Raw genomic sequence first — 27,867 nt, forward strand, 5'->3', positions numbered from 1 at the left:
ATAACTGCAAAACAACTCAAGTTAGCTCAAAAATTTCGGAGGGACAATCAATTTTCTTATTCCAAATTGGAACTCTTGATTTCCTGGGTCGTTGGCTTCCTAGAAGAATCTCATCCAATAAGGAGTCTCATTGTAGATTGGAGTTCTTGATATCCTGGGTCGTTGGTTTCCCAAAAAAATCTCATCCAATAAGGAATATTTAGTGGTTGGCACATCACAATGCAATGCAAATGCTCACATATGCATGTTACAAGACATAGAAACATAAAGTTGCCGATGAACACTCCCCCCGCAAATAACCATCTTGGTCTCGGCCATGAACTGTTCAACGACTCCCTCATCACTCCTCCTGCAAATAACCTAAAGAGGTCCGGGCCATGAGATATAGAGGCCTTTTACAACCAAACGCCCCCCCCAGACCGTGCGGCCTGCGTCGATTGGAGGTGCTGAGAGTAACCACTGCTGAGAATTCTTAATACTCCCCTCGTAAATAACCATCCAGGTCCGGGCCATGAGTAAAAACAACACTTTTCAAACATTCAATACTCACTACTCCACCCGAGAGTAAAATTACCAATCATTGAACCGGCATTAGAACCAAAGTCAAACAATTCAAATTGGCACCAAGACGGGTGTAAAACAAATACCATTTATTTCAAACAAATTTCAAACAGTACTTCCTCAAACAGAGTTAAAAAATATTAAAAGAACTAGATAATTCATTTAAGTTTTTGTCCAGACAGCCAAACTTTGAGGATGACTTGTCCTTCTGCATCACGGTAATTTATGGTTTCAGATCTGGAGTGTTGTGTCATTCTTGTCATGCCAAGGCATGCCCAAGAGAACGTCCCAATTGCCCAACTTCATAAGGTGAAAATCGGCTTTTTCGTGATATCCTTGGATGGTCACTGGAAGAGCATCAATGAGAGGAACCACCTTTTGGGTATGATTGGTTGCTACTCGGCTTCGATTTCACCACCCTGTGGATCATGATCAAAGTCCATCCGCTTCATGAATTCTGGATGGATGAAGTTTTCGATAGCTCTTGGGTCAAAGAAAATTAGGGCTTTGAAGCCGTTGACTTTGCTATATGCTCGACAGAGTTCATTTGTACTCTCAAGGTGTATGCCATAGAGATCAGATACAAGTCCAATGGATGCTTTAGCTCGTTCGGTTGGAGATGGTCTTGGGGTTCTGTCAACCGTCGACGTAGGCGTCGGTTCCGTTGGTCTGTCAATGCGTTGGGGACAATCAAAATAGTTATGCCTTGTTTGAAAGTATCCAAACCATCGGCCTTCTTGTAATAAGGTGTCTCGTTGTTGATGCATCAAACGAGGCCTTTGCGGTTGACTTTCACGAGAATCTCGAGAATTTGTTCGTGGTTGCCAAGAGTTCTCGTTATTGGCCTGAGTTACTTCTGTAGTAAATTTCAGCTTGCCTTTCATCAACTTGTAGCCGGCCGCGACATGGTCCATAAGCTCTTGCATAGTTGAGACATGCTTGGATTGGCAATATTCCTGCAATAGTGATGGTAGTCCAATGGTGTATGTCACGATTGTGACTGTTACAGTAGCACATCTACTCCTAGTTGCAGATACGCAAAGTGCCATGCCAAGGAGAACCCCTACGCTTGGATGGTCTCGACCCTTCACTCAAGAGACGTGCCTCTTTGCCAAAAGCCACACTCCTTCGACGACTGGTCACACCCCTTCGCTCTACGGTTGTGACTCTTCGTCCAATGGTTGCAGCTCTTCGCCGAAAGCATGTGTCTATGTCTAAAGTCGTGTCTCTTCACCATGAAACATGTCTTTTCATTAGTGTCTCTTCGTCTCCTTTATAAGGAGCCTATTGTACTCTGTTTAAAGCAATCATTCAATCAATCAAACACACATTCAATCTCTTGAGTCTCAGTTTGATCTTAAGTATGAAGTTTTAAGTCTTAATTATAGGATTAGCACCACTAATCCTCACAGTGGTATCGTAGCAAATTTTCTTGGGACCCGAAGGTTGTGAGCCTCTCACCTTCGCCGCTACACCCTAACCCTGTCCTGGAGTTGTATGGAATCCGAAGAACTGTGGCGCACACACACTGAGCCTATGAGGTAACTTGATATTATTTTTCCAGTTCTTTTAATAAAGACAAAACACAGATGTCAGTGTGCGGTGTACCCGAAGAGTCACATGCACCCGTTCATCTGGTGGCACCCCTTCCGGTGAAAAGGCACTAACCCGGCAGCCCTTGATCGTTATCGCACCCCTTCCAGGCGTTTTGCATCTTTTGCGCAGAGAAAATCTCAAGCGTTGGCGCTCCTTGCTACTGGCATGCTGGTTTGCGACACCTTTTCGCTGGCCTTTATTTACGTCAAACCTCAGCAGCGCACAATGTATTGAAACCACCAGCGCTACAGAAATCAATTAAACCACTTCGAATGAATTAAGTGGCCGGCCAACCCCTTATATTTTAATCTAATGTGAACACTCTTATTTCATCAACATATATATATATATATATATATATATATATATATATATATATATATATATATATATATATAAAGAAAGCCAGCGAGAGAAAAAAGAAAGCCAGCGAGAGTTTACCACGCTGCCCCCACTTACTCCTCCTCTCGCATTGGTCCTCTCCTCCGTGTACCATTGGCACCGCACCCGTGACAGACATGGAATTTAAAGTGCCTATCCCTTATCATTTATACATAGAGGAGATACCGCACAATGTTCTTCCGAGCAGGAACCCGCTCTCGAAGCTGTTCCTGCTCTTGCCGTACCCGTTTCAGAACTTGTTCAAGTTCCTATTTCCTTCGTTGTTCTCTTTGAGAAACAACCATGCGGACATCACACGATGGAGAAGGTCAATCTGAAGACGCCCTTACTCTCATCAAGGAGCAAATGGCCACACTTTCTACAAGCCTCGCATCACTTCACACTTGCTTGGATCAGATGTAGACACAAAACACTTCTCGGAGTTGTCCTTCTGCTTCTCGGACTACTAATGCAGCTGCTCCACCACCTTCTTTTGAAGCTTCAGTGGACGAACCAAACGGACCCCATCCAATTGATGAGGTAGACAATCGCGAACTTCAATTACTTAATAAAATTTTTAATGCTGCATGGAAGAAGAAACAGGATGTTAAACTGCCCGAGCCCTAGAATGGTCGCCGCGACAAGCGTGTGCTGGACCAGTGGCTATTCAAAATGGAAGTCTACTTGTCCAACACGGACATAGTAGAGAGTAAAAACGTTGCACTTGCTAGTTCTCTGCTCAAGGACATAGCATTTCTTTGGTGGCAATGACAGGTTGCTGATGGTAAACACACACCTTCTTGGGATAAATTCTGGTGTGCTATTCGCAAGGCGTTCGAACCTGCCAATGCGGATTTTCATGCCCGGTCCTCTCTTCGCGGCCTGAGCCAAACAGGTTCCTTGGCCGCGTATATCACAGAGTTTCAGAGACTAACTCTGGAGATAGAGAATCTCAGCTCCTCTTGTCACAAACTGGTGACGTGGCTGCCCAATACACACACACATTCCCTTTGGCTTGGGATAGTCCTGGTGGACATGTAAAAAGCTGACTGGCATGGCTGTACGACAGCCCCCGCAAAATGCGGCGTAGAACCCGAAAATTGCGGAACTGATGACACGTGGCAGCATGTACGGACGGTCCCTTTTTACGAAAGCTGAGGGATGCTTTTTGGCTACGCAATTCTGGCTGAAAATCCTACGTTGAAGCATTTTGGGGCTTGCTTTATTTTCCACTAAGCAAGAGAGAGAGATAGAGCTTTATATTTAAAGTGCTTTTAAACTTTGAAGCTTTTGGGGCTTTGCTTTTAGCATCCCTTGTAAACCTTTAAATTAGTAGTTTGGGCTCTCACTTCTCAGAGCATCCGGACGCAGAGTTCGAGGGTGAGTCCCGACTACTCGCTTGTACTTTGAGTTGCAAATTAATACAAAAAGAAATACCGAAAGGGACGCCAGTCTTTGGGGCCAATATCTCTAGGCACGGAAGTCCGTCGGGCCAGTGTCGAATCAATTGTGAACTGTAAGTTGTTTTGAAGTGAATTATTGTGGTGTCGCGGTAGATTCTCGACTTGGAGTGTCCAAGTCTGTTCAGTGGTATTAGAGCACGGCCGATTTCTCTTCTACGGGAAATTTGATCCTTTTAACGCGGCATTTATGGCTTCAGACAGAGATCAGTCGACTTCCTTTGCATCCGAAGATGTGGGAAGAGATCACAATGAAGATTCACGCGAGGAGTACGGCCCGCCTCCTCCTACTCAGACAAATATCGAAGAGATGGAGCGTTGACAATTGATCAGCGATGCAAGAAAGATGATGCTTAATTTTGCCAAGGACCCGAAATTTGCAAAATATATGAGCCAGACCTCTTTCGATGAGGTGCACTCACAGTGGCGGCAGACCACAGAACCACCCCTCAAACCGGCCCTAAAGGAACCTCCTACTCCAAGGATGTACACAGAGCAAGAATTAGAAGAGGTGGTTGATGCACAAATTGCTCAGCTTTTTGACGCGCAGAACAAAGCTAAAAAGCATGACAAAAAGTAGAAGAAAGGCGCTGACTTCCCTGGTTATTTGGATCGTTAGTCTACATTTGAATCGGTAAGAAAGCAGAAGAAGCGTGTTCGATTTGAAGGAGTACCCAGTTCTTCTTCTTCCTCTTCTTCTGAGAGTTCTTCTAGCTCCTCTGACTCGAGCAAAGAAAACAGGAAAGGCAAAAAGCGAAGCTTTGGAAAGGGCAAGAAAAAGGCAAAGAAGCCTAAATCTCGCCCAGTTATTGACAGTTCTATAGAGGACTCGTCTTCTGATGGTTCGGACTCTGACGACAACAGCTTTTACACAAAGAAGAAGAATTTCTATAAAGACAACCAGTATGACTTTCTCGAAGATAAAAGCAAGAAAGTCCAAGAGTTTAAGGAAGGTAGACAGTCAATTAAATTTGACACGTTTTCTGGTTATAGAGATGCTTTGAAAGCTTTGTCTTTTATACAACAGTTTGACATAGCTTTCTCAGGAGGGCGTTACTCAGAGCACTCCAAGATTTGGAGAGCTGCCTCTTACTTCAAGGGGAATGCTCGAACTTGGTGGTCCACGCTTCTATTAAACAAGACAGCGCCAGTTAAATGGCTGAAATTCAAAAGGCTTTTTATTTCTTCTTGGCTGACTCGAGAGTATGAATGTGGCATACGAATTGCTTGGAACCATCTTTGGATGACCAAGATTGATACAGTGGACGCTTATTGCGAGAGATTCTGGAGCTCTTTTCTACCCGCCTCTTCATTTAAGAATATCTCGTTCAAAGAACAGATTGAGCGGTTTACCTTGGGTCTTCCTACAGAGATCCGAGATCATTGCTTAGAACAAAAGTTAGCTTCAATTCAAAAGTTGATGAGTCATCGAAACGGGGTTTTGCCATTCACTTAGGCAGTTGGACCTACCCAACAGATGAAATCATGACGCAAAGGGTTGAATAGACTTCGACAAATGAAAGTAGAAAGAGGAAGAGAAATCTAGAAAATAAAGAAAAGGATGCACGACCCAAACTCACTCCTCGAGAGAGAGCTCTCTACATCAAGAAGGGCAAGTGCTTTGGATGCGGAGAAACTGGGCATATCTTTGCGAAGTGCCCTAAAAAGGCACAAAAAAAGAACAGAACGACAAGGACGAAGAAAGGCCTGAGAGTTCGAGAGCAGTTGAGGAACGTGGAATCAAAGGTAAGATGAAAACAGGACTGGTTCCAGGTTGTGTGGATACTGACCTCCCCACGATGGACGAGAGTATAGAACTTTGTCGAGCTTGGGGCAAAGTGAAAGACCAAGAAGCCCTGATCTTCTTTGATTGAGGAGCCAAGGCCAACTTCATTTCACCGGAATTGGCGGCGCGGCTCGAGATCACTCCCGATCGGATGGGACCACTTGCAGAGGCAGTTCTAGCGGCACCCGGCAGGGACGTAGCCATTACACCTATCATTGGCAAACTTCGGTTGCATTGTCAGGGGTATTTGGGGCATGAGGACTTTTACATAATGCCTTTGGAAGGTTGTGATGTTCTCTTGGGAATTCCCTGGTACCACAAGAACAACGCCGTGGTCGACTATCGGGCGAGGAAAGCGACTTTGACCACAGAGAAGAGCAGAACCATTGTACTCGAGGTAAAACTTAAGGGCGAGTATGTCCCTATTGTATCGGCTTTGGCCATTTCAAAATTACCAGTGTGTTTGTTACTCGATTTTTTTGAAAGGATTGAATGATGAGGATAGGATAAATATGTCTAAACTTGATAAAGAACGCCAAGATTTTCTCCACTCTCATGCCGATTGCTTCTCAGAGGGCCTGCCAGACAGGCGAGTTTCCACCCGCTTGTCCTGAAGATCATACCATTGATCTGATACTTGGAAGCACACCACCGAACCGGCCACCTTATCCTGTGAGCCGAGCCCAGAACGAAGAAAGTATGAACCAAGTGAAAGAACTCTTGGAAAAGGGTCTTGTTCAGCCTAGTACTTCACCCTACTGCTCTGTAGTGTTGTTGGTTTTGAAGAAAGACGGATCTTGGAGAATGTGCATCGATTATAGAGCTCTCAACAACTCACCATCAAGAACAAATTTCCGATTCCTAGAATCGATGATATACTTGACCGACTTCAGGGATCCTCGTGCTTTAGCAGGATCGACTTGAAAAGTGGATATGATCAGATCCGAATCGCACCGGGAGATGTCTACAAGATAGCCTTTCGGACGACTTTTGGGTTATTTGAGTTTTTGGTTGTAAGGTGCAGCGGAATGAATGTTGTATTTTCTCAAGATTAGTGATCTTTACTGCTCAAGGTTCCTTTTAGTTCTTAGGGAATGAGAGAGCTTTCCGTCTTATGGAGAGTGTTTTGATCACGAACAAAGTGAGTGGATATTGTGTGTGCAAGTGAATGAGACTGAGAGAAGGAAAGAGAAGAGATACGACACCCGAGAGGTTGTAAAACCCTCCTCCGAAGGCCCCACTCTCGTCGACGAGAGTGGTCTACTTGATTGCACAAAAGTGTACAATGCGAATGCAATGGACTGATGCAATTTGGACTATGTCGATGACGACGATGGTGATGACTTTAGGGCTGATCTGGATCTTCTTGTATCTGCTGTCCACAATGGCTTAAGGGTTGAGAATCGGTGATCTTGGGGGCTGATATCGTGGCTGAAATTCCCTGCTTCTGCTGATGCTTTAAGGCTGAAAGAAAACGCTGGATTCTAGGGTTAGACTGCGTTTTTGAAGGGGTTGTTTCCGGCTGAAAACGCTGAGGATCTGCAGCGTTTTTGAAGGGCTGAACTGATGACAAATCACTGGTCTTACTGCAGGTTTAAAGGCTGAATACTTGCAGTGTTTTGGTGCTGAAATCGCCACTGATTTGCAAGGATATGCTAGCGTTAGTGACTTCTTTGTGCTGCTGCCAGTGAAGAGTGGAAACGCCAGGCAAGAAGGGATATGGGATGACGACGGCAGGCTCTGGAAAACGCCAAGGGAGGGAACCTTATGGCGATGGCTGAAAACGCTGGTGGAAGGGAGTGGCCTCGCCAAGGGGTTGGAGAGGGTCTTGCTGAGAGAGGGTTAGACACCTGTTGCTTGGGGAAGCCTGCTGTGCCTTTGCTCATCTGCCAATTTGTGTTAACTTGGGTTTGCTTATATATTAACTTACCCAATTTGCCCTACTGAGTACCCAACAAAAGTCACTTAATAAATAAGTGAAAAATGTCAAAAATAGGAAAAAATGGGATAAAGTCATCTGAAAAATCCTTAAACTGACTCTAATGGAAATGCTTTTGCTTATGCAATGTGCAACCAGAGGATATGCATGTACACTGAGTGACTGGGCATGCACGGTCTACGAATAGACTCACAAAAGTGCCAGATCACTTCTAATCTAACTTGACTGGACTTGACGGAAACCCTGCTATGGTGTAGCTTGTCCATGGACACATAGGGTTGGGATGTGTCACGTGACATTGGTGATGCCTTTTGGCTTAATCAATGCTTCTGCGATATTTAACCGGATGATGGACAAGTTTTTTTGATAGTACAGACTATTTGTTGGCACTTTCTTTGACGACATCATTGTTTTTTCCAAGGAGGAGGTAGAACATAGAGAACATCTGCTTTAGGTCTTTCAGGCATTATGAGATCACAAGTTGGTGATTAATGCGAAGAAAAGTGAATTTTTTCTTACCAGAGATACACATTTTGGGACACATTGTCTCAGCAACAGGAGTGCAGATGGACCCGGCCAATATAGAGACTATCCGTGATTGGCTTGATTTGAAGAATGTCCATGAAGTTAGAAGCTTCTTGGGCTTGTGTTCGTACTACAGGCGGTTCATTAGAAAATTCGCAGAGGTTGCTTCCTCTTTGCATATCTTGACACAGAAAGGAGTTCCTTTCTCGAGGGGACCCACAGAGGTAACTGCCTTTCAGACATTGAAAGAGAAATTGACTACGGGACCAGTTTTGAGTTTGCCGGACTTGTAGAAGTCATTTTGAAGTATATTGTGATGCTTGTGGTTGTAGTCTGGGTGCGGTCTTAATGCAAGAAGGCCATGTCATTGCTTAAGAAAGTCGATTGTTCTCAGGGCCGGAATTGATAGCACAGATTTATGAGAAAGAGCTTTTGGCGGTTATCCATGCTCTTACTCAGTGGCGGCATTACCTACTCGGAGCGGGTTTTACTGACTTTACAGACCATCAGAGTTTACGCTACTTCTTGTCACAGAAGCAGCTATCGGAAAAGCAGATGCGATGGGCGAACATCTTGTCACAGTTCACTTCAAGATTTTGTCCATGTGTAGGGACAGAAGAATTTGGTGGCAGATGCTTTGTCTCGGAAGCCGTTGGTTCTGGCTATTTCCGCGATTCATCATAGGAGCTTTGAGGATAGGGTCGATCAGTATGCCACAGATACAGATTTTGCAGATATTTTTACATGGTTACGGGATGGAAGATAGTAGCGGGATATTCCATTCGGGATGGCTACTTGATGAGGAAAACCATGTTGTGCGTTACACAACGGTTGAGGGGAAAGGTTATGACCGAATGCCAATGTCCACCTTTTACGGGTCACCGCGGCATTGCTACCACCTTGAAAGGGATAGAGAGATACTTCTTCTGGTCGAGACTCAGGAAGGATGTGGACGACTTTGTGCGCAATTGCTTGGAATGCCAGAAGGTCAAGTTTGACAGGCATAAAGCATAGGGATTCTTACAGCCTTTGCCCATACCCACCCACCCCTGGGAGTATTGCAATGGATTTCATTTTTAATCTTTCGAGAACACAGAGTGGCCACGATGGTATCTGGACTGTTATTGATAGATTTAGCAAGCAGGATCATTTCATTCCAGTAAAGAAAACAGTCAAGCTGGATCATTTAGTGAGACTGTTTGTGGCCCAGATCTTCAGTTTACATGGCATGCCCAAGACGATTGTCTCCAACAGGGACCCCAGATTCACGAGTTTGTTTTGGAAGGCGATTTGGGAGAACATTGGCACGCGGTTGCAGTTCTTGTCATCTTTCCACCCGCAAACTGACGGGCAATTTGAGATTGCCAATTCAGTGGTTTTAGATTTATTGAAGTCTTATATCTCGGATTAAAAGACTCAATGGGAAAAGTATCTACCTTTGGTGGAATTTGCCTACAATAACATGATACACTCTTCGATGGGGAAGGCGCCATTTGAGATTGTTGAAGGTGCTGTGAAGGTTCCACCCTTCCTAAGCACGAAAGATAAGATTTTTGAAGCTGATGAGTATACGCGTGACTTGGACACGGCTTTTGCTGAGGTCCGCGAGAAGACAGAAAAAGGCAGCAGATCGCCATCGTCGCGATTTGAAATTGAAGGAGAATGATTGGGTGCTCTTAAGTCTTGAGAAGACATGCCTGAGAAAGAAAAAAGGAAAGGAGAGGCTTTTTTAAAGCTTAGTATGCGATACTACGGACCTTTCCAGATCTCTGAAAAGATCAATGATGTCTCCTTCTGATTGAAACTGCCTGACACTTGGAGGATTCACAATGCATTTCATGTGAGTCTCTTGAAACCTTTTAAAGGTGATGTGCCCGAAGATGGGGAGCCTGATGAGCAACCCGAAGTGGAAGAAAACGAGGAGATCCTTGTTCCTGAACAAATATTGGCACATAAGGACAGAAAGAATAAGGGTAAAGTGAGAAGGTGGTTCTTGGTTAAATGCAAGAACGATCCTGCATTGGATGTGAAGTGGATGGAGGAGGAGGACCTAGCAGATACTCCTCGGATTGTGAAACTTTACCTTGCAACTTTTGGTTTAGCATAGTCTACTTCAAATGGAACCCAGAATTCAGCTTGTCCGGAGATCTGGTGCAGTGGGTTTCCACAAGAGGGGAGTTACTCCGCTCCTTTGTCAAATGATGCCTCGATTTTTGATACTAGAGTCACTGATGTCTCTTTGAGCTTCAGGGATACTGAGAGCTGACAATATTCTGCTGTATGACTATATGAAATGGAATTCCGGAAAATATGAAAGTGATTTGTTCTTGACTTGTTTAAGTGCAGGAACTGATAGACGAAATGACTGCAGCATTTTGGTCTAAATGATCTCGATAGACATGGTTGCAATAGGGATTAGTCAATCGGGCATCTATGAGGTCCTGAGTGAATCTAGATGCGATTGCTAATTGCATTGACGATAAATCATGGTGTGAGATCCGAATGAATGTTGAATGTGATTTGTCATGTGATGCCATGTGATGTCAAGTGATATCCTGTGATGTGACTGTCGATTGGTACATGTGCTAGATGTGTGTTCCTAATGCGTTGGTACTAACAGTCAGTGTTTGCTAAGACAATTTATGGCTTTTGTCTGTTTTGCAGGCGTAATCGAGGGCGATTACAATGCTTTCAAGAGGGGGGTATGTCACAAATTGGTGACGTGGCTGCCCAGTACACACACATTCCCTTTGGCCTGGGATACTCCCGATGGACATGTAAAAAGCTGACGTGGCATGGCTGTACGACAGCCCCCGCAAAATGCGGTGCAGAACCCGGAAATTGCGGAACTGATGACACGTGGCTGCATGTACGGACGACAGCTTTTTACGAAAGCTGAGGGCTTCTTTTTGGCTACGCAATACTGGTTGAAAATCCTATGTTGAAGCTTTTTGGGGCTTGCTTTATTTGCACTAAGCAAGAGAGAGAGATAGAGCTTTATATTTAAAGTGCTTTTAAACTTTGAAGCTTTTGGGGCTCTGCTTTTAGCATCCCTTGTAAACCTTTAAATTAGTAGTTTGGGCTCTCACTTCTCAGAGTATCTGGACGCAGAGTCTGAGAGTGAGTCCCGACTACTCGCTTGTACTTTGAGTTGCAGAGTTGCAGATTAATACAAAAAGAAATACCGAACGGGGCGCTAGTCTTTGGGGCCAATATCTCTAGGCACGGAACTCCGCTGTTTCAGTGTCGAATCAATTGTGAACTGTGAACTGTTTTGAAGTGAATTATTGTGGTGTCGCAGTAGATCTTGACTTGGAGTGTCCAAGTCTGCTACACCTCTGATAAAGTGCACCGTTTCATTGATGGGCTTGAACCAAAAACCCTGAAGGACAATGTGCACAAATACAACCCTACCACCTTGGATGCTGCAATTGCCTATGTGGAGCGTCTTGGCGATAATCAACGCCCTACACGGAATTTTTTCCTTGGTGACAGATCTTCAAATAGCGCTCACTTTTCACAGTGCGATCGTAGAGAAAGCTATAGCCAAAGTCAACAACAACAATCTCAGTTCAGACAACAAGCAATGGAGCCTTATTCAACTTCAAGGTTCTATTCTCAAGATAGACAATCTCAAAGCAGATCTTCTTCAAATGTTCCTCCACTTGATCGTTGTAAAGGACGTGATTTTTCTCAAGATCGGCGTTCCAATATTTAGCAAGGCTCTTTCTCAAATGCTTCTTCGACGAAGGATGGATTATGTACAATTTGCGGTGGTGACCATAGATGGTATCAATGTCCGAAGAGACCAAATCTGTCTAATTTGAAAAGAAAATTCAGTGCGGAAGCATCATCAAATTCTGAATAACAAGCTTCTGCTCAAGATAAAGGAAAATCTGTGGGTGGTCAATACAATTCGTGTCTCAGAGGATTCTTATGAAGCATGCTCAATGTGATTCTTCAATTTTGGAGCCTCTCTTAAAGCAAGTTCTAAGCCTTCTTGGAACTCTCAGTGGTCGTTCCATCAATGATTTGGTGGACAGCGGATGCTCTAATAACTTCATCAACACTTAGATAGTTCGACAGCTTGGTTTGCCAACTCAAAAGACATCTCACTTATATGATGTGGAATAGCAGAAGGATCAATTTTAACTTGTGATGAGACAGTTCGACAATTGCAGTTCGGTATTCAAAATTATGTAGATTAAGTGGATTTTGAGGTCATGCCTTTATCTTACTACGACATGTTCTTGGTCAGCATTGGTTATTCCAATATGATGCAGCTATTAGCTTTCGAGGACATACTATCAACTTGTTCAAAGATGGACGTGAACTGATTTTCACGGGCTTTATCATACGGAACGAGTGATTCAAGCCTCATGTGTACAAGTCAAACGACATGATACAGTGGATTATGAAACGGATATGATTTCCAATGCAGATGCAGAAACTATTATTGATGAATTTTTGAATTCATTAACTTCTCTCGAACCAATTGATGAAGACAAAGATGATTTCAAGTAAGAAGTTTTTCCAAGTGATACTTCGTTACCAGACAAAGATAAGGATATGATTGCAGATTCCGAGTCTGAAGACGACTATGCTTTCTTTGATTCTTTGTTAGATGATGATATGTCAATTGCAAGTCATGAAGTGACAGTTTTTGAAGACCATTTTGAAGAATTTTGGGATTCATTATTGGAAGACGATTACAGTCTCAATCCAAAATCCTCTCCAGTGATTCGTAAAGATAAAGTTTCCCTCTCTGAAGAATGCCTTGAGAAGATTTCCTCTTTGCCAAATATTTTGCAGTTATTCGAAGATTTTAAACCAGAAATCTTACATCGTATGAAGGATTTTGAAGATCAATTTCTTGTTGTAGCTCAACCTGACTATGCCAGATTCCTCTAAAAAGTCTTTGAACAATGCAAAGACATGGGATTTAGCAGTCAAATTAAAAAGGTTTCGCAAGAAGCAAAGGTTCAAGACAAAGGTTTCAGATAACTCAAAGACGGAAGATTTTCGAAGATTTAATGCTTTTCCAGAGTTTTATCAACATCAGAAGTCATTCCTTTAACCGAGGCTCTCATTTCAAGTGGGAGTGAATGTCACGATTGTGACTATGTTACAGTAGTACATCTACTCCTAGTTGCAGATATGCAAAGTGCCATGCCAAGGAGAACCCCTACACTTGGATGGTCACGACCCTTCACTCAAGAGACGTGCCTCTTCGCCAAAAGCCACACTCCTTCGACGACTGGTCACACCCCTTCGCTCTATGGTTGCGACTCTTCGTCCAATGCTATCGAGAAACCTTTGGTTATAGTCGTCCATTGGTCGCTGTGGCAAGCATTTCAAGTTGCCCCATTCTACCAAGATTCGAACTTCAAAAAGAGAAGTCATATAACTACATGCAAATATTTTGTTGAATGCTTGCCAAGTCCTTGGAGCATGCGGTTGCATCGCGATTAAACTCCACCTTTGCATGGCATTATATTTAAGAAATCCCGCTGTTTGAGTGATCTTGGATTCTTCTGTATAGTTCCCCAAAGCATAGATGTTGTCGAATTGTAGTAGGAACTGCAATGCTTTCTTTCAATCTTTCATCCCAGAAAATGTGAAAAATTTGACTATCCTGCCGCCATCTTTGAAATCCGCGTATCCCAGGTACGGATAATAAGGGTATTCATATGGGCTCCAACCATTGTAGCCTGGTGGCGGTGGTGGTGCGATGGAAACACATGGTTGGGAAGGTTGCCGATTGGAAGCTCTCGTACTTTCTGGTGCCGGAGGAGGAGGGAGGTATCACTTGGGGCATCTGAGTGTCACGTGACACATCCAACCCTATGTGTCCATGGACAAGCTACATCATGACCGGAGTTCAATCAAGTCAGTCTAGAATAAGAAGTGATCTAGCACTTTTGTGAGTCTGTTCGTAGACCGTGCATGACCAGTCATTTAGATTAGATGCATATCCTCCGGTTGCACACGGCATGATCATAAGCATTCCCATTAGAATCCATTAGGGGAATTTTCCAGTGCATTAAACCTATTTTCCCTATTTTTGACATTTTTCACTTATTATTTATAAGTGACTTTTGTTGGAAAGTAGGTAGGGCAATTTTACTAAGCTTGTATATAAGCAAACCTAGCGCTAGCATTTTCTGGCAGAAGAGGTAGCAGGAGCACCTTGCTCAACAGGCAACTTCTCAGCAGAACCAAAGAGGCCTAGCGTTTTTGCTCCACAGCAACCACCTAGCGTTTTTGGACCAGATCAGCCAGCGTTTTTGCACTTGCAAATTCCGGCGTCATCACGACACAGCAGATCAGCCTAGCGTTTTGCATTTGCAGAACATCCGGAGACAGCAGAACCATTTTCAGCCCTAGCGTTTTTGATTTGCAGATCAGCCCCAACGTTTTGCAGATTTACCGCGACGGAACACCAAGAAGCATCAGCGTTTTCAGTTTTCAGCCCTTAGACATCGCAGATCAAGTCCCGAACCTCGTAGAAAGTATGCATTCACAGAAGTCACATTCCATGTCTCTTCCTTGGCACGACACAGTAGCACATGAAAGTATGATCACCAAGCATGGACATTTCCGTCGTGAATTGTCATAGTTGATTGATTTAGATCAAAAGACAAAGATTCGATCTCATTGTTTGCGTGTGTATGGTGAACGGGTTCGCACTCCGTCTCTTTGTTCGTCTACATTGCATGCACAGTCTTTGACTAAGACAAGATTTTTTCCAGTCACTTTACATGGAATAGGTGTGTTCATGGTTTTGTGTTGGAAATGGGTTTAGGAATTTTTAGCCATGGAGATTCTTGAAGAAGAAAGAAGCATGACTCTCGACAAAGTTGAAGCATTGAAGGCGCCATAGAAGACTTTGTGTCGCTTTCGGCGCGGCCCAAAGAAGCAAGCGTTGCTGACCTGTATGAAGTTCAAGTACCGTACGACCCACACATCAGAGTGTGGGTATGCATGGTTAATTTGTGTGTGTGCGGGTGCTTTACTCTAGGCCTCGTCGGATTGGGTCCCCGTAAGTCTGCTGGGGTTAGGATTTTAACCCCATTTCAATGCTTGGGCCACTTGGCGAGGGTCTATAAGTTGTTAAAGACTCCTTCTTCTGCTAGGGTTTAGGCCCCTCGGTCGAGATCTATAGGGTGGCTAAGGTTAGGCTCGGGGAGTCCTAACCTGTTAGGTCTTCAGTGGCTTGACACGTTAGCAGTTTGTGACAGTCACTCCAAATAATGAAAAGGAATCACCATAACCTTATTTAGCATGTGCAAAATACATCTTTCAAACTTCCTTGTTGGTGTCTACTGTGATACAAATGTTAGAGACTTCTGAGAATTTTATGAGATTAATGTCAAAAATAAACTTCAACCTTTGACAAGAACAATTGCAAATGATGTTCACACTTTCACTGGGAACTCTTCTGGTTTCTGGGCCACCGGGTTTTCATTGCAATATCATTTTTGCAAAGGTTTTATTTCGCAACCTAGGAACTAGCACGAGTTTGGTCTTTCAAAATGCACACCAAGAATGAGGTTCGAAGTTTAGAGGGGTGGGGATCATGATACATCAAGCTGAGCCTGGGTTGTTCATGTTCGACATACGGGACAACTTGTATGCTTTGTTCTGTTTCATGCACTAGTGCGTTTTGTTCAGTGGACAGTTTTCAGGTCAACGTTGGGGCCTCTGTTGACCGGCCAAAATGACCTTTTTTGAACATTGTGGGCTGCTTTTTGGCCGTGTTTGGGCTCTAGCATTTTCAGCCCTTTATCCTAGTAAGCTCTTGTCCCTCATGTTTGTCTCGTAAAGACTAGACTCTAGGCTAAAATAACAAGTCTTCTATTCTTTATCTTATGAAACATCCGCTGTACGCTATGCTGCTGCTGAGCATTACGTGTTTACTGTAGCACACATGTAGCCTAAGGAAATTGGTTGATTTTTTCTTTGTTGTGTTATTCACACAATTCTATGAACCTTAAGCTTGTTTGTAAGCAAAACTATGTGTGCTCTTGACCTTATCTCGTGATTTATTTAGGTGCTGCTTCTGCAATGACTGCACGGGGAGCTTGTTGGAATGTTTCAATCTTTCAAAAAGGTGGGAAATCCAATTGGGAGGATGTGAAGCGAGAATATCTAAGGAAGGTAAAGAAAGGATAGCTTATGCTTGTTCAGATTCCGTAGACTTGTCTATGACTTTGTGTACTTGTTTCTTTATGCTCCCACATACTTGCGCGCGTGCATGCGTGTGCCTGCTGGCACACACACACATACAAAGGAGGGCGAAGTGGGCCAATGAGGCATAGCAATATATATAGACTGTCAGTGTCCCCCGAGTATCCACGTAACTAAAAGAAAATGATACAATGTACAAACCCGAGATCTGAAGGTATATAACAATGTACAACTGTCATTGTCTTCTGGTAATCCAGGTAATGGAAAAAAAAAGGTTGGTCTGGTAGCTGATGTGTTCCTTTTGCATAGGTATGCTATTCTGTAGGATTTTCTATGGGTGTTTTGGGGGTGGGGGGTGCTGCTTTCAGAGTCCATGTCAGGCTATGCCAGACTCTCTATTCACAAGCATATGGAAGAGGTCCCATGTGTGCCTCCTCATAGGCATGCCTCTTACGTCTAGTAAGACTGCACATTTCTTGTCTAGCCTGGTGGTGAGATATCTGGCCCAACAATCTCTACTCTCAGAGGTCATCATCGTACCATCTCTCAGAGGCGCCTATATAGATGTTGGCAAGGTCGGGTGCGTGTGGTGTTGAGAGGGAAGGGTTGCAGGAAGGTGGTAAGCTCCGTAGTAAATTTGGATAGAGGGGTGCAGGGGTCCGTGCGGAGTAAGCCCTCCGTAATATGATACCTTAAGATAGACTCCAACACATGTGTGAAATGTATGGTAGTATGCTGATCTGTAAGGTGCAAGAAGTGGTCTTGGTAGTGCTGCATCTTTGTGGGTAATAGGTGTGATAAGTCTACCTATGTCTTCCTTGCGTTTGCTGCTATTTACACGATCTCAGGAATTAGCATGTGATAGCCAAAAATTGGGAGCGAATAAAGTGTATTGAAAGAGGGGTAGTCTGTCAATATCTAGCCCAAAGATAAGAAATGGTTTACAAATGAAACCTGGGTGTTTGCCCGCGCCCCCCCTCCCCCCGCCCGTAATCTCCTCAACCACTGTCGACTAAGGAAACTTTTTGGACTCAATGTGTGCTGTTATTTTTGTGAAGGGAAGCTGCTGTCTTAACTTCCAAAGGCTAGGTTGAATACTCATGTCTTTTTTGTTTTCTGCAGTGCATTTTGTGGGACAATGACATCAAGAGCACAAAGCACACTTTGAAGCAGATGATTATGGAATATTCTTGTCTAGAATTCGCAGAGGGAAAGGCAGTGAACAAGTGCCAGAGTTTGGCAGATCTCGCGTAAGGATATAGCTACTGAAAATGGTTTTACTGGATCAATGGTTGACTTTGTTAGATCATGGCAAATGATTAAGGCTTTTGTAATCCATTTTCTGCTTCTTTAGATTGAAGGAAAACTAAGACATCTTTCATACACTTCGATAAAGAGGTTCCAAGAACTCTCAGGCCTTTCTTCAGTTTGTCCTCGTTGTGCCTTTTTGGGGCACTTTGCGGAAATGTGTCCTTGTTCCCCGCAACCAAAACACTTCCCCTCTTTGAGATAGTCAGCTCTCTGTTCCACTGTCAATCGGGGTCGTGCATCTTTCTTTTTTTGAGAGTTCTTCTTTCTATTGTCGTTTGTGGAGTTCTGTCCAGTCCTTTGTATCAAAACTTCATCAGTGGGGTAGGTCAAGTTACCTGAATGTATCGAGAATCCCCGCTTAGCATGTCCCATCAGTTGTTGTATGGACTTGGACTTTTGCTCAAGGCAGTAGTCTTGGATCTCTTCAGGGAGTTCGTAGCAAAACTGATGTCACGTGACACATCCAACCCTATGTGTCCGTGGACAAGCTATAGCATGACCAGGGTTCAGTCAGTTCAGTCAGTCTAGATTAGAAGTGATCTGGCACTTTTGTGACTATTCGTAGACAGTGCATGCCCAGTCACTTAGTGTAGCTGCATATCCTCTGGTTGCACACAGCATGATCATCAATATTCCCAACAGAATTGATCAGATTCCATCCGGGGAATTTTCCAGTGCATTTAGCCTATTTTCCCTATTTTTGACATTTTTCACTTATTAATTTAAGTGACTTCCCAACAAAAGTAGGTAGGGCAATTTTGCTAAGAAAATTTATAAGCAAACCCAAGTTAGCACTAAATGGCAAAAGAGGCAGCAGGAGCTCCACGCTCAATAGGCAACTTCTCAGCAGAACCCCCGAGGAGACCTAGCGTTTTTGGAGCAGAAGCCTAAAGCTAGCGTTTTGGGATCAGATCAGTCCTGGCGTGTTGGTGCACAGCAGATCAGCCCCGGCGCCATCGCTACACAGCAGATCACCCTAACGTTTTTGCATTTGCAGAACCACGGCGACAGAAAGACCAATTTCAGCCCCTAGCGTTTTGATTTGCAGCACAACCCCAGCGTTTTTGCAGATCATCGCGACGGAAAGTCAAGGACCATCAGTGTTTTCAGTTTTCAGCAGTTAGTACCCGCAGATCAAGTCCCGAACCTCGCAGATCTCACCTTCCCGCAACAGTTCCTCGTCGCACGGTCAGTTTCCGCAAGGTTTACAGTTTCAGCCCGGAAAACGCAGATTTCAGCATCTGCGTTTTCAGCGCGTCGTCGTCGCATCGTCGCCATCGACATAGAGTCAGAATTCTCAGCAGATAAAAGATTAGCAGATTTCAGCCCATAGCGTTTTTGGACAACAGTAGAAAGATTGCATATTTCAGCCCTTAGGTCGACTTCGTCATCCCCGTCGTCATCGTCGACATAGCTTAGACTTCCATCAGTCTCATGCATCACCATTGTACCAAATTGTGCAATCAATAGTAGACCACTCTCGCCGACGAGAGTGGGGCCTTTGGAGGAGGGTTTTACAACGTCTCTGGTGTCGTATCTCTCTTCTCTCTCTATCTCTCAGTCTCATTCACTTGCACGCATAGTGTCCATTAACTTTGTTTGTGATCATAGCATTCTCTCATTAAGAACGGAAGGCTCTCCCTGCCATAAGAACAAAAGGAACCTTGAGCACAGTTCGGAGCACTCATCTTGAGCAAAGCGTAAACAATCATTCCGCTGCACCTGGCAATGGTATCAGAGCTTTGGTAGTGTTCTGTATCACTCAAGGAAAGAACCACAAGAATCACAAGAATTTTTTTTGCTTGTTGCGGTCGCACGAACCCAAGTTCGCTTGGGTGTGTCGATTCCTAATCGTGTTTTTGAAGAGTGATAGGAATCCCAAGAAAGAAGGGCTTGTCCAACCTCCCCTTGTGTCTCTTTTCACTCATTGAGAGCGGACCGTGCACTTAGCGGCCGGCCAATCGACGTGAGGTGGAAAAAAGCAACCTTGGTGTGAGCGCAAGGCCACCAAGGGGTGTGCCCGCGGAAAGGAGTAGAACTCGGGTGAAGAGAAGATCCTTCTCAAACACAGTTTGCAAGCGAAAGAAAACCTCAAGAACCTCAAGAACCCAAGACCCAAGACCCCCAAGAACCCAAGTTCCTCGTGAACTTAAGAACTCAAGAACCCATAAGAACCCACGACTTCAGAATGGTCATCACTCGAAGCGGAATGGATACTTCGCTTAGAGGTGATGAGCATGAGAGAGGCGAAGAAGAATTTTCCCCACCAGGAGGTTTTTCCGACCCTCCCCCTTCCTCATCTACATCAAAGATTGCACTAGCTCCTATGGAGGAGTTACCGCAGTTGTTTATGAACAAGAAGTTAGACCGAAAAGCAGAAATAGAGCGTGACCACGAAGAAAAGATGGCAGCCATAGAGCGTCAATACACAGAAAGAGTGGCAGCCATAGATCGCGAGAACAAAGCAAGACAAGCAGAATTTGATCGCGAGATCAAAGCACGAAAAGAAAAGAGCGACCAACACATGAAAGAGTTCTTGCGACTCTTTTCTATTGTGCAGGCGCAGTTCTCACAAGATCAGGAAAAGGAGACTCTCTTAGTCTCTACTTCTCCAAAGCATGACACACAGGATTTGCATGATTGTGTGAAGCATGATGATGATTTGATTGACAATGACTTGCATGATGTTTTGAACGACAATGATAAGCACAATGATTTGCATGATGATTTGAATGATAATGATGAGCATGATGATGTGGATGACCATGACAAGCATGATGATCAAGATGTGATTTCTCACAAGCATGATGATTTGCATGAAGATGATGGGATTGTTCATTAGGATGATGTGTTAGTGGATGCTTTTTCTAGCGAAGCTAATCTCGTTGTAGATTCGATCAATCACGAAGAACCGATCTTGGCTTTCGAGTTGAGGTCCAAAGAACCCCCATAGGACGATTCGATCATTTAGGAAGAACCGATCTTGGCTCTCTTGCCTAGGTTCAAAGAACCATTACAGGAAGTATAATGTGTTCGCATGATTGATACGCACGCATTGTTCGAGTGTTTCATTCGTGATCGTTTCCTGTATTTTAGTCAGCGTCTTTATGTGATCCCTTTTACTAGGCATGACATATTGTATGTTGAGCACGTTTCACTCATGAATGAGCACGAATGTATGCGGATTTTTCATGAAAAGCTGAAAAGTATGCATTCAAGGAAGTCACATTCCATGTCTCTTCCTTGGCATGACACAGTTGTAGAAAGAGCACATGAAAGTATGAGCATCAAGCATGGGCATTTCCATTGTGAATTGCCATAGTTGATTGCTCTGGATCAAAAGAGAAAGATTCGATCTCATTGTTTGCGTGTATGTGGTGAACGGTTTGGCCCTCCGTCTCTTTGTTCATCTACATTGCATGCACAGTCTTTGAGGAAGACAAGATTTTTTCCACTCACTTTACATAGAATGGGTATGTTCATGGTTTTGTGTTGGAAATGGTTTCAGGAATTTTCAGCCATGGAGATTCTTGAAGAAGAAAGAAGCACGACTCTAGACGAAGTTGAAGCATCGAAGGAGCCACAGAAGACTTTCTGTCGCTTTCGGCGCGGCCCAAAGAAGCAAGCGTTGTAGACCTTTATGAAGTTCAAGTACCGCACGACCCACACATCAGAGTGGCCGGCGAAGAGTCCCTTCCAGGATTCCGGATGCTATTGGCGATCTCCCTCGACGCCATAGAGTTCGGTACGGGTACCTCACTTTGAAAACGAGGGGATGTCACGTGACACATCCAACCCTATGTGTCCGTGGACAAGCTACAGCATGACCAGGGTTCAGTCAGTTCAGCCAGTCTAGATTAGAAGTGATCTGGCACTTTTGTGAGTCTATTCGTAGACCGTGCATGCCCAGTCACTTAGTGTAGATGCATATCCTCTGGTTGCACACAACATGATCATCAGTATTCCCAGCAGAATCGATCAGATTCCATCCGGGGAATTTTCCAATGCATTTAGCCTATTTTCCCTATTTTTGACATTTTTCACTTATTAATTTAAGTGACTTCCCAACAAAAGTAGGTAGGGCAATTTTGCTAAGAAAATATATAAGCAAACCCAAGTTAGCACTAAATGGCAGAAGAGGCAGCAGGAGCTCCATGCTCAAAAGAAAACTTCTCAGTAGAACCCCCCAAGAGACCTATCGTTTTTGGAGCAGAAGCCTAAAGCTAGCGTTTTGGGATCAGATCAGTCCTGGCGTGTTGGTGCACAGCAGATCAGCCCCAGCGCCATCGCTACACAGCAGATCAGCCTAGCGTTTTTGCATTTGCAGAACCACGGCGACAAAAAGACCAATTTCAGCCCCTAGCGTTTTTGATTTGCAGCACAACCCCAGCGTTTTTGCAGATCATCACGACGGAAAGTCAAGGATCATCAGCATTTTCAGTTTTCAGCAGTTATTACCCACAGATCAAGTCCCGAACCTCGCAGATCTCACCTTCCCGCAGCAGTTCCTCGCCGCACGGCCAGTTTCCGCAAGGTTTACAGTTTCAGCCCGGAAAACGCAGATTTCAGCATTTGTGTTTTCAGCGCGTCGTCGTCGCATTGTCGCCATCGACATCGTCATCAACATAGAGTCAGAATTCAGCAGATAAAACATTAGCAGATTTCAGCCCATAGCGTTTTTGGACAACAGTAGAAAGATTGCAGATTTCAGCCCTTAGGTCGACTTCGTCATCCCCGTCGTCATCGTTGACATAGCCTAGACTTGCATCAGTCTCATGCATCACCATTGTACCAGATTGTGCAATCAATAGTAGACCACTCTCGCCGACAAGAGTGGGGCCTTCGGAGGAGGGTTTTACAACGTCTTTGGTGTCGTATCTCTCTTCTCTCTCTATCTCTCAGTCTCATTCACTTGCACGCATAGTGTCCATTAACTTTGTTTGTGATCATAGCATTCTCTCATTAAGAACGGAAGGCTCTCCCTGCCATAAGAACAAAAGGAACCTTGAGCAGAGTTCGGAGCTCTCATCTTGAGCAAAGCGCAAACAATCATTCCGCTGCACCTAACAACTGCTCAATCTGTTCTTCAAAAGTGACCTTAAATGAAGAGGTCGGTAGGAATGGATGCTTATTGTGAGAGATTTTGGGATGCTTCTCTACCGGCCTCTTCTTTTAAGAAGGTCACTTTTAAGCAGCAAAATAAGCGGTTTTGCTGTGGACTTCCCAAAGAGATCCGAGATTACTGCCTTGAGCAGAAGTCCGAGTCCATACAACAATTAATGGGAGATGGTAAGCAGGCATTTGCTATGCATTTGGGTAACCTGACTTACCCCACTGATCAAGTTTGGACACCAAGGACAAATGATAATAGAAAAAGAAGGACGTTTCAGAAAAAGGAGACGTGACCCTGATTGACCGAGGAATAAAGATCAGACTACCTCACAGAGGGGAAGTGTTTTGACTGCGAAGAACAAGGACACATCTCTACAAGGTGCCCCAAAAAGGCACAGCGAGGACAATCAGAAGATAAGCCAGAGAGCTCCAGAGCAGCCGAAGAACATTGCAGAAAAGGAAAGATGAAAGCAGGGCTGGTACTAGATTGTATGAACAGCCAGCGTTTTCAGCTTTGAAGCACTTGCAGATTCTAGCTCTAGCCTCTTCGTGGTTGTAGACCCCTTACCATCGACACCACTAGCAAATTCCGGCATTCAGCCGCAGCCTCGGCGTTGTCGTCGACACAGTACCGCAGCACCTAGTACCCCTTGTGCCTTGGCTTGGCATAAGGATCCACAGACCTGTCAAGAACCTCGTCGCTATTACCGTCATCGTCATCATCGTCATCGACACAGATCCACATGCCCATCAAGAACCTCCTCCTCGTCGTCGCGTCATCGTCATCGACATAGACCCACAGAACCTCATCGTCGACATCATCGTCGTTGACACAGATCCATCAGTACCTTGTCGTCGACATCATCGTCGTCGACACGGATCCATCAGTACCTTGTCGTCGACGTCATCGTCATCGACACGAATCCATCAGTACCTTGTCGTCGACATCATCGTTGTCGACATAGACTCCAACAGTACGTTGTCATTGACATCATCGTCATCGACATAGAACCTCTCAGTACCTCAATACCCAACATCAATACTAGTACATCAATAGCCATTAGCATCAACAACTCTTAACATTTAGCATCATTGTATGAGCATTGTGCAAGAATAAAGAAAGTACTTGCTCTAGCAACAGAGCAAGGGGGCCCTTGAGGGTTTGGGACCCGACATTCGGTGTCGTCTCTTTTCTCTCTCTCTCTCTCTCTCTCTCTCTCTCTCTCTCTCTCATGTCTCTCTCTTTCTTTCAGTTAAGTTTTTTAAGTGAAGTAAAGTGTCCCTTGTGTTTGTGCGGAGTACTAGATCGGAGCTAAATCCATAAATCCTTCCACTGTACGTGACATTGATATCAAAGCTCTATGTGTGCTTTTGCTTCACGAACTCAAGGGAAGAACCCCAGAACAACCAAGAAGCGCAACAACCTCAAGAACCCCAAGTATCCCAAGAACCTCAAGAACTCAAGAACCAAAGAACCCAAAGAACCTCTCCTGGTTTTTCCCCTGAAACAATTTTCAATCCCGATCATGGACTTATTAGCTCCCATCTTCATTGCCATGTCTTTGAAGGAAGACCGACATTGGATACACGAAAATACAGACCTTGAGTACCAGGATCTACTTGCCTCTTATGCGAATATGGAAGGAGTTGGAGACGGGATCCCTAACCCTCTTCGGCATTCACATTCGCATGTAGCGTGCATCCACTTCCGTTAACAAGAAACCCATGGAATTACCTTCGAGCATCCTTACCTTTCAGCTTCACCTGTAGTGAAACCGGCCTGTTCAATCCAAAAAGGGCGGTAGACTTTACTTTAAACCTTGATTTAGCTTTCACCCATTATTAGTCGTCTATTTTACCTGTACTTTCAAGACACAACAAAGGGGAGAGGGATACAGGCTGCTAGATTGAACCTGTATGAGTAGACGGACACCAGATTGGCCCCTAACTTAGGCGCCCCTTTCGGTATTTCTTTATTGTTCAAAAGAGGGTATAAACGCTGTGGTTCCTACAAGCTGCCCCGCACAAACTCGGCTGAATTTCCACTGTTCCAGCTCGATTTCGGTAGCATAACTGTACTAGAACCCTTCACAATCAATATTCCCACGCATTGATCGACTTTCCCGACGCATACGGGCACTTTGCAAAACTTGGCGAGAATCTGCAGCACGCTGAATTCTCTGTTTTCAGCCCTGAAAATGCGCCAGATCACCTGTACAGCGGTCCCCTTGCGTCCCCGAACCTCCTGGGGGTATTAGGGTCCGTTTAGGGCCAAAACCCTAAACCTGCAAAAATACACAGCAGGCTGTAATTTACTGTTTCGGGCTCCGTTTCGCGTGCCGGTCGCATCCTTAGCAAGTCCTCGAGCTCCCGCACCTGTAGGGCTACTTGCCCTTTGAATCGGACGAGATTTCTGGCGTGAAACCTCTCCGAATTCACCTGTACCTGCGGGGGGATTAGCCGCTAGCTAATCCAATACCTGTGCAAGAGGCTCTTGCCTCGGCAATCGCGCATGAACCCACACAACTGTACATTGGTCAAATGAAGAGCCCACTAGAGGGGCATAACATACTGCCAAAGGGAAGAGAGAGGGCAGTGCGTAGCGTGCAGGGCATCACTCCTGGCACCGCACTGTGCATAAGAGGGAAAGCAAGCACTCCATAGCTCTTAACCTGTGACAGAGAGTTGCAAAATGAGCCTCCCCACTATAAATCACGTTTTTGCCTTCTCTATAAGTAGTAAACTGGCCTCAAAGTGCCAAGTGTCACTCATTTGTGCATTTTCCCGCTTTAGACCCTCGGGTCTAAAAATATCTCACCTGCAGCCTCTGTTGACTTGGCCACAGAGTAACAAAATGATCCCCATGTCAAACTGCACGTAATGACGTGAAGACATTTTCAGGTCCCAAAATAGCAGTTCCCTAAATTTTAGGAGATGCTGCCATTGTATCTTTCTAGGTCATCCGACCCTCTTTGTACACTGCGGCCACATCCAGAACTGAAATGTAGCCTCTGTAGCAAAGGATTCCACTTTGGCTAGTCAATGACCCCACTTGGCTAACCATAGTCCTTGTCCAACCTTAGTGCTCTCTTGCCCTCAGGCCTGGACTCCCTCTGGATAGTTCCACACTAGCTATGCAATGCAGGGCAGTTAGATTTCCCGAGGGTGTTTCCAAAAAGTGAAAGTAAATAGATAATAAGAAAGAAATCAACAAAAAGGATAGATAGTAGTCACACGCTGGTGACATACTCCCCTCTTGAAATCTCAAACGTCCTCGTTTGCATCTATGTCGTACATGCTTACTGTCAACACTGATGTATTCAACACCTGTCAACACATATACGACACATACATGCTCATTGTCAACCCTGGTGTATTCAACACCTCGTCGACTCATGTATTGCTTGCGTGTGAACCCTGTCCCAATGACATAGTGGTAGCTTCGCACTCTGCCATTGCTTTGAGTCACTAACGTTCCAATGACAAAATGGTAGCTGCACATGTTGCCATTGTCTTATAGTACACGTTGGATCCCGTAACACTTTCGAGCATACCCAAACCGACAGTTTAAGAATGCAGTTACACATGTACTCTTTAATAGAAGCAATCACTGTATCCTTGACAAATTGACAAGAAATACTCACTTCTATAGCACTAACCAAACTTTTGGACATTCCATAAGAGCAATTGCCAAACTGACAATCTGTACAGCTCTAACATTCATGTAACAGGTATTTGATTTGAGCTCACTTTAAATACCATGTACATCATTTGTTTCAGAAGCCATTGTCACACTGACAATCCATTTAGCTTTGAAACTCAAGGGGTCAAGGTAGGTTGCAAACCGAAGGCTTCCAGGTAAAGTGATAACACAGTTGGTGACTCTGCAAGTGCACCTTCTTCCATCCACTTAGCATATGCTTCTCAGATAACTTTGTCTGTGTCAAGAAGTATCGCAAGGTCTGATGGTCCGTTTGGACAACAAAATCTGCACCTAGCAGGTAGTGTTTCCAACTTAAGAGCGCATGAATCACAGCCAGTAACTCTTTCTCATAGACCTGCATGGTCATCTCTGGCCCTTGCAAAATTCTGCTCTCATAGGCTACTACCCTGCTATCTTGCATTAGCACTGCACCAATGCTACTACCGCAGGCGTCACACTGGACCACAAATGACTTCCTAAGATCTGGCAACACAATGACTGGATCTGAAGTCATCTTTTCCTTTAAGAGATTAAAAGCTGAAATCTCTTTCTGTGTCCATCTAAAGGTGACTGCCTTCTTTTGAAGAGCATGTAAAGGTGAAGCAATCTCAGCGAAATTTCGGATAAACCTTCTGTAATAGGAGCATAGTCCCAAAAAGCTTCGGATATCATGCACCGTCTTCAAATTTGGCCATGACTTGATCGCTTCAACTTTTGCAGGATCCATTCTGACACCATCCTTTGAGACAATGTGTCCCAGAAAGTGAATCTCTTCCAGAAAAAACTCACTTTTCTTTGCATTGATGAGCAACCTATGACTGCGTAGCTCTTTGAACACAATGGCCAAGTGATGCCTATGCTCCTCTTCATTCTTTGAGTAGACTATCATGTCATCAAAGAATGTACCAACAAACTGCTGGTGTGGACGGAAAATTCTGTCCATCATCCTATTGAACGTAGCAGGAGCATTTGTGAGACCAAAGGGCATCACTAAAAATTCGTAAAGGCCAAACGTCGTTCTAAAAGCAGTCTTGTGCACATCCTCTGATCTAATGCGGATCTGATGGTACCCACTCTTTAGATCTATCCTGCTAAACAGAGCTGCTCCTTCTAATTTGTCCATAATATCATCAATTCTAGGTATAGGGAACCTATTCTTGATGGTATTCTTGTTCAGTGCACGGTAGTCGATGCACATACGCCATGAGCCATCCTTTTTTTGCACCAGCAACACTGGAGAACAGAATGGAGATGAACTGGGCTGAATCAGCCCCTTTTCTAACAACTCCTGTACTTGGCCCAT

The 27,867-nt window shown here is 44.4% G+C and overlaps 1 protein-coding gene across 1 annotated transcript in view; it reads left to right on the plus strand.

The window, feature by feature from the left end:
* Positions 1 to 17,707, plus strand: part of LOC147440044 (Aldolase-type TIM barrel family protein) — a 36,887-nt gene extending 19,180 nt beyond the window's left edge. The window contains exons 7-8 of the mRNA XM_086484451.1: positions 16,302 to 16,408; positions 17,561 to 17,707. Of these exons, the coding sequence (XP_086340577.1) occupies positions 16,302 to 16,408; positions 17,561 to 17,692 (239 nt within the window). The 3' untranslated portion in view covers positions 17,693 to 17,707. The remainder of the gene's footprint in view (positions 1 to 16,301; positions 16,409 to 17,560) is intronic.
* The last annotated feature ends 10,160 nt before the right edge of the window (positions 17,708 to 27,867 follow it).

The sequence above is a fragment of the Adiantum capillus-veneris genome, chromosome 16 (assembly GCF_014529385.1).
Source record: "Adiantum capillus-veneris isolate H3 chromosome 16, ASM1452938v2, whole genome shotgun sequence".
NCBI lineage: Eukaryota > Viridiplantae > Streptophyta > Polypodiopsida > Polypodiales > Pteridaceae > Adiantum > Adiantum capillus-veneris.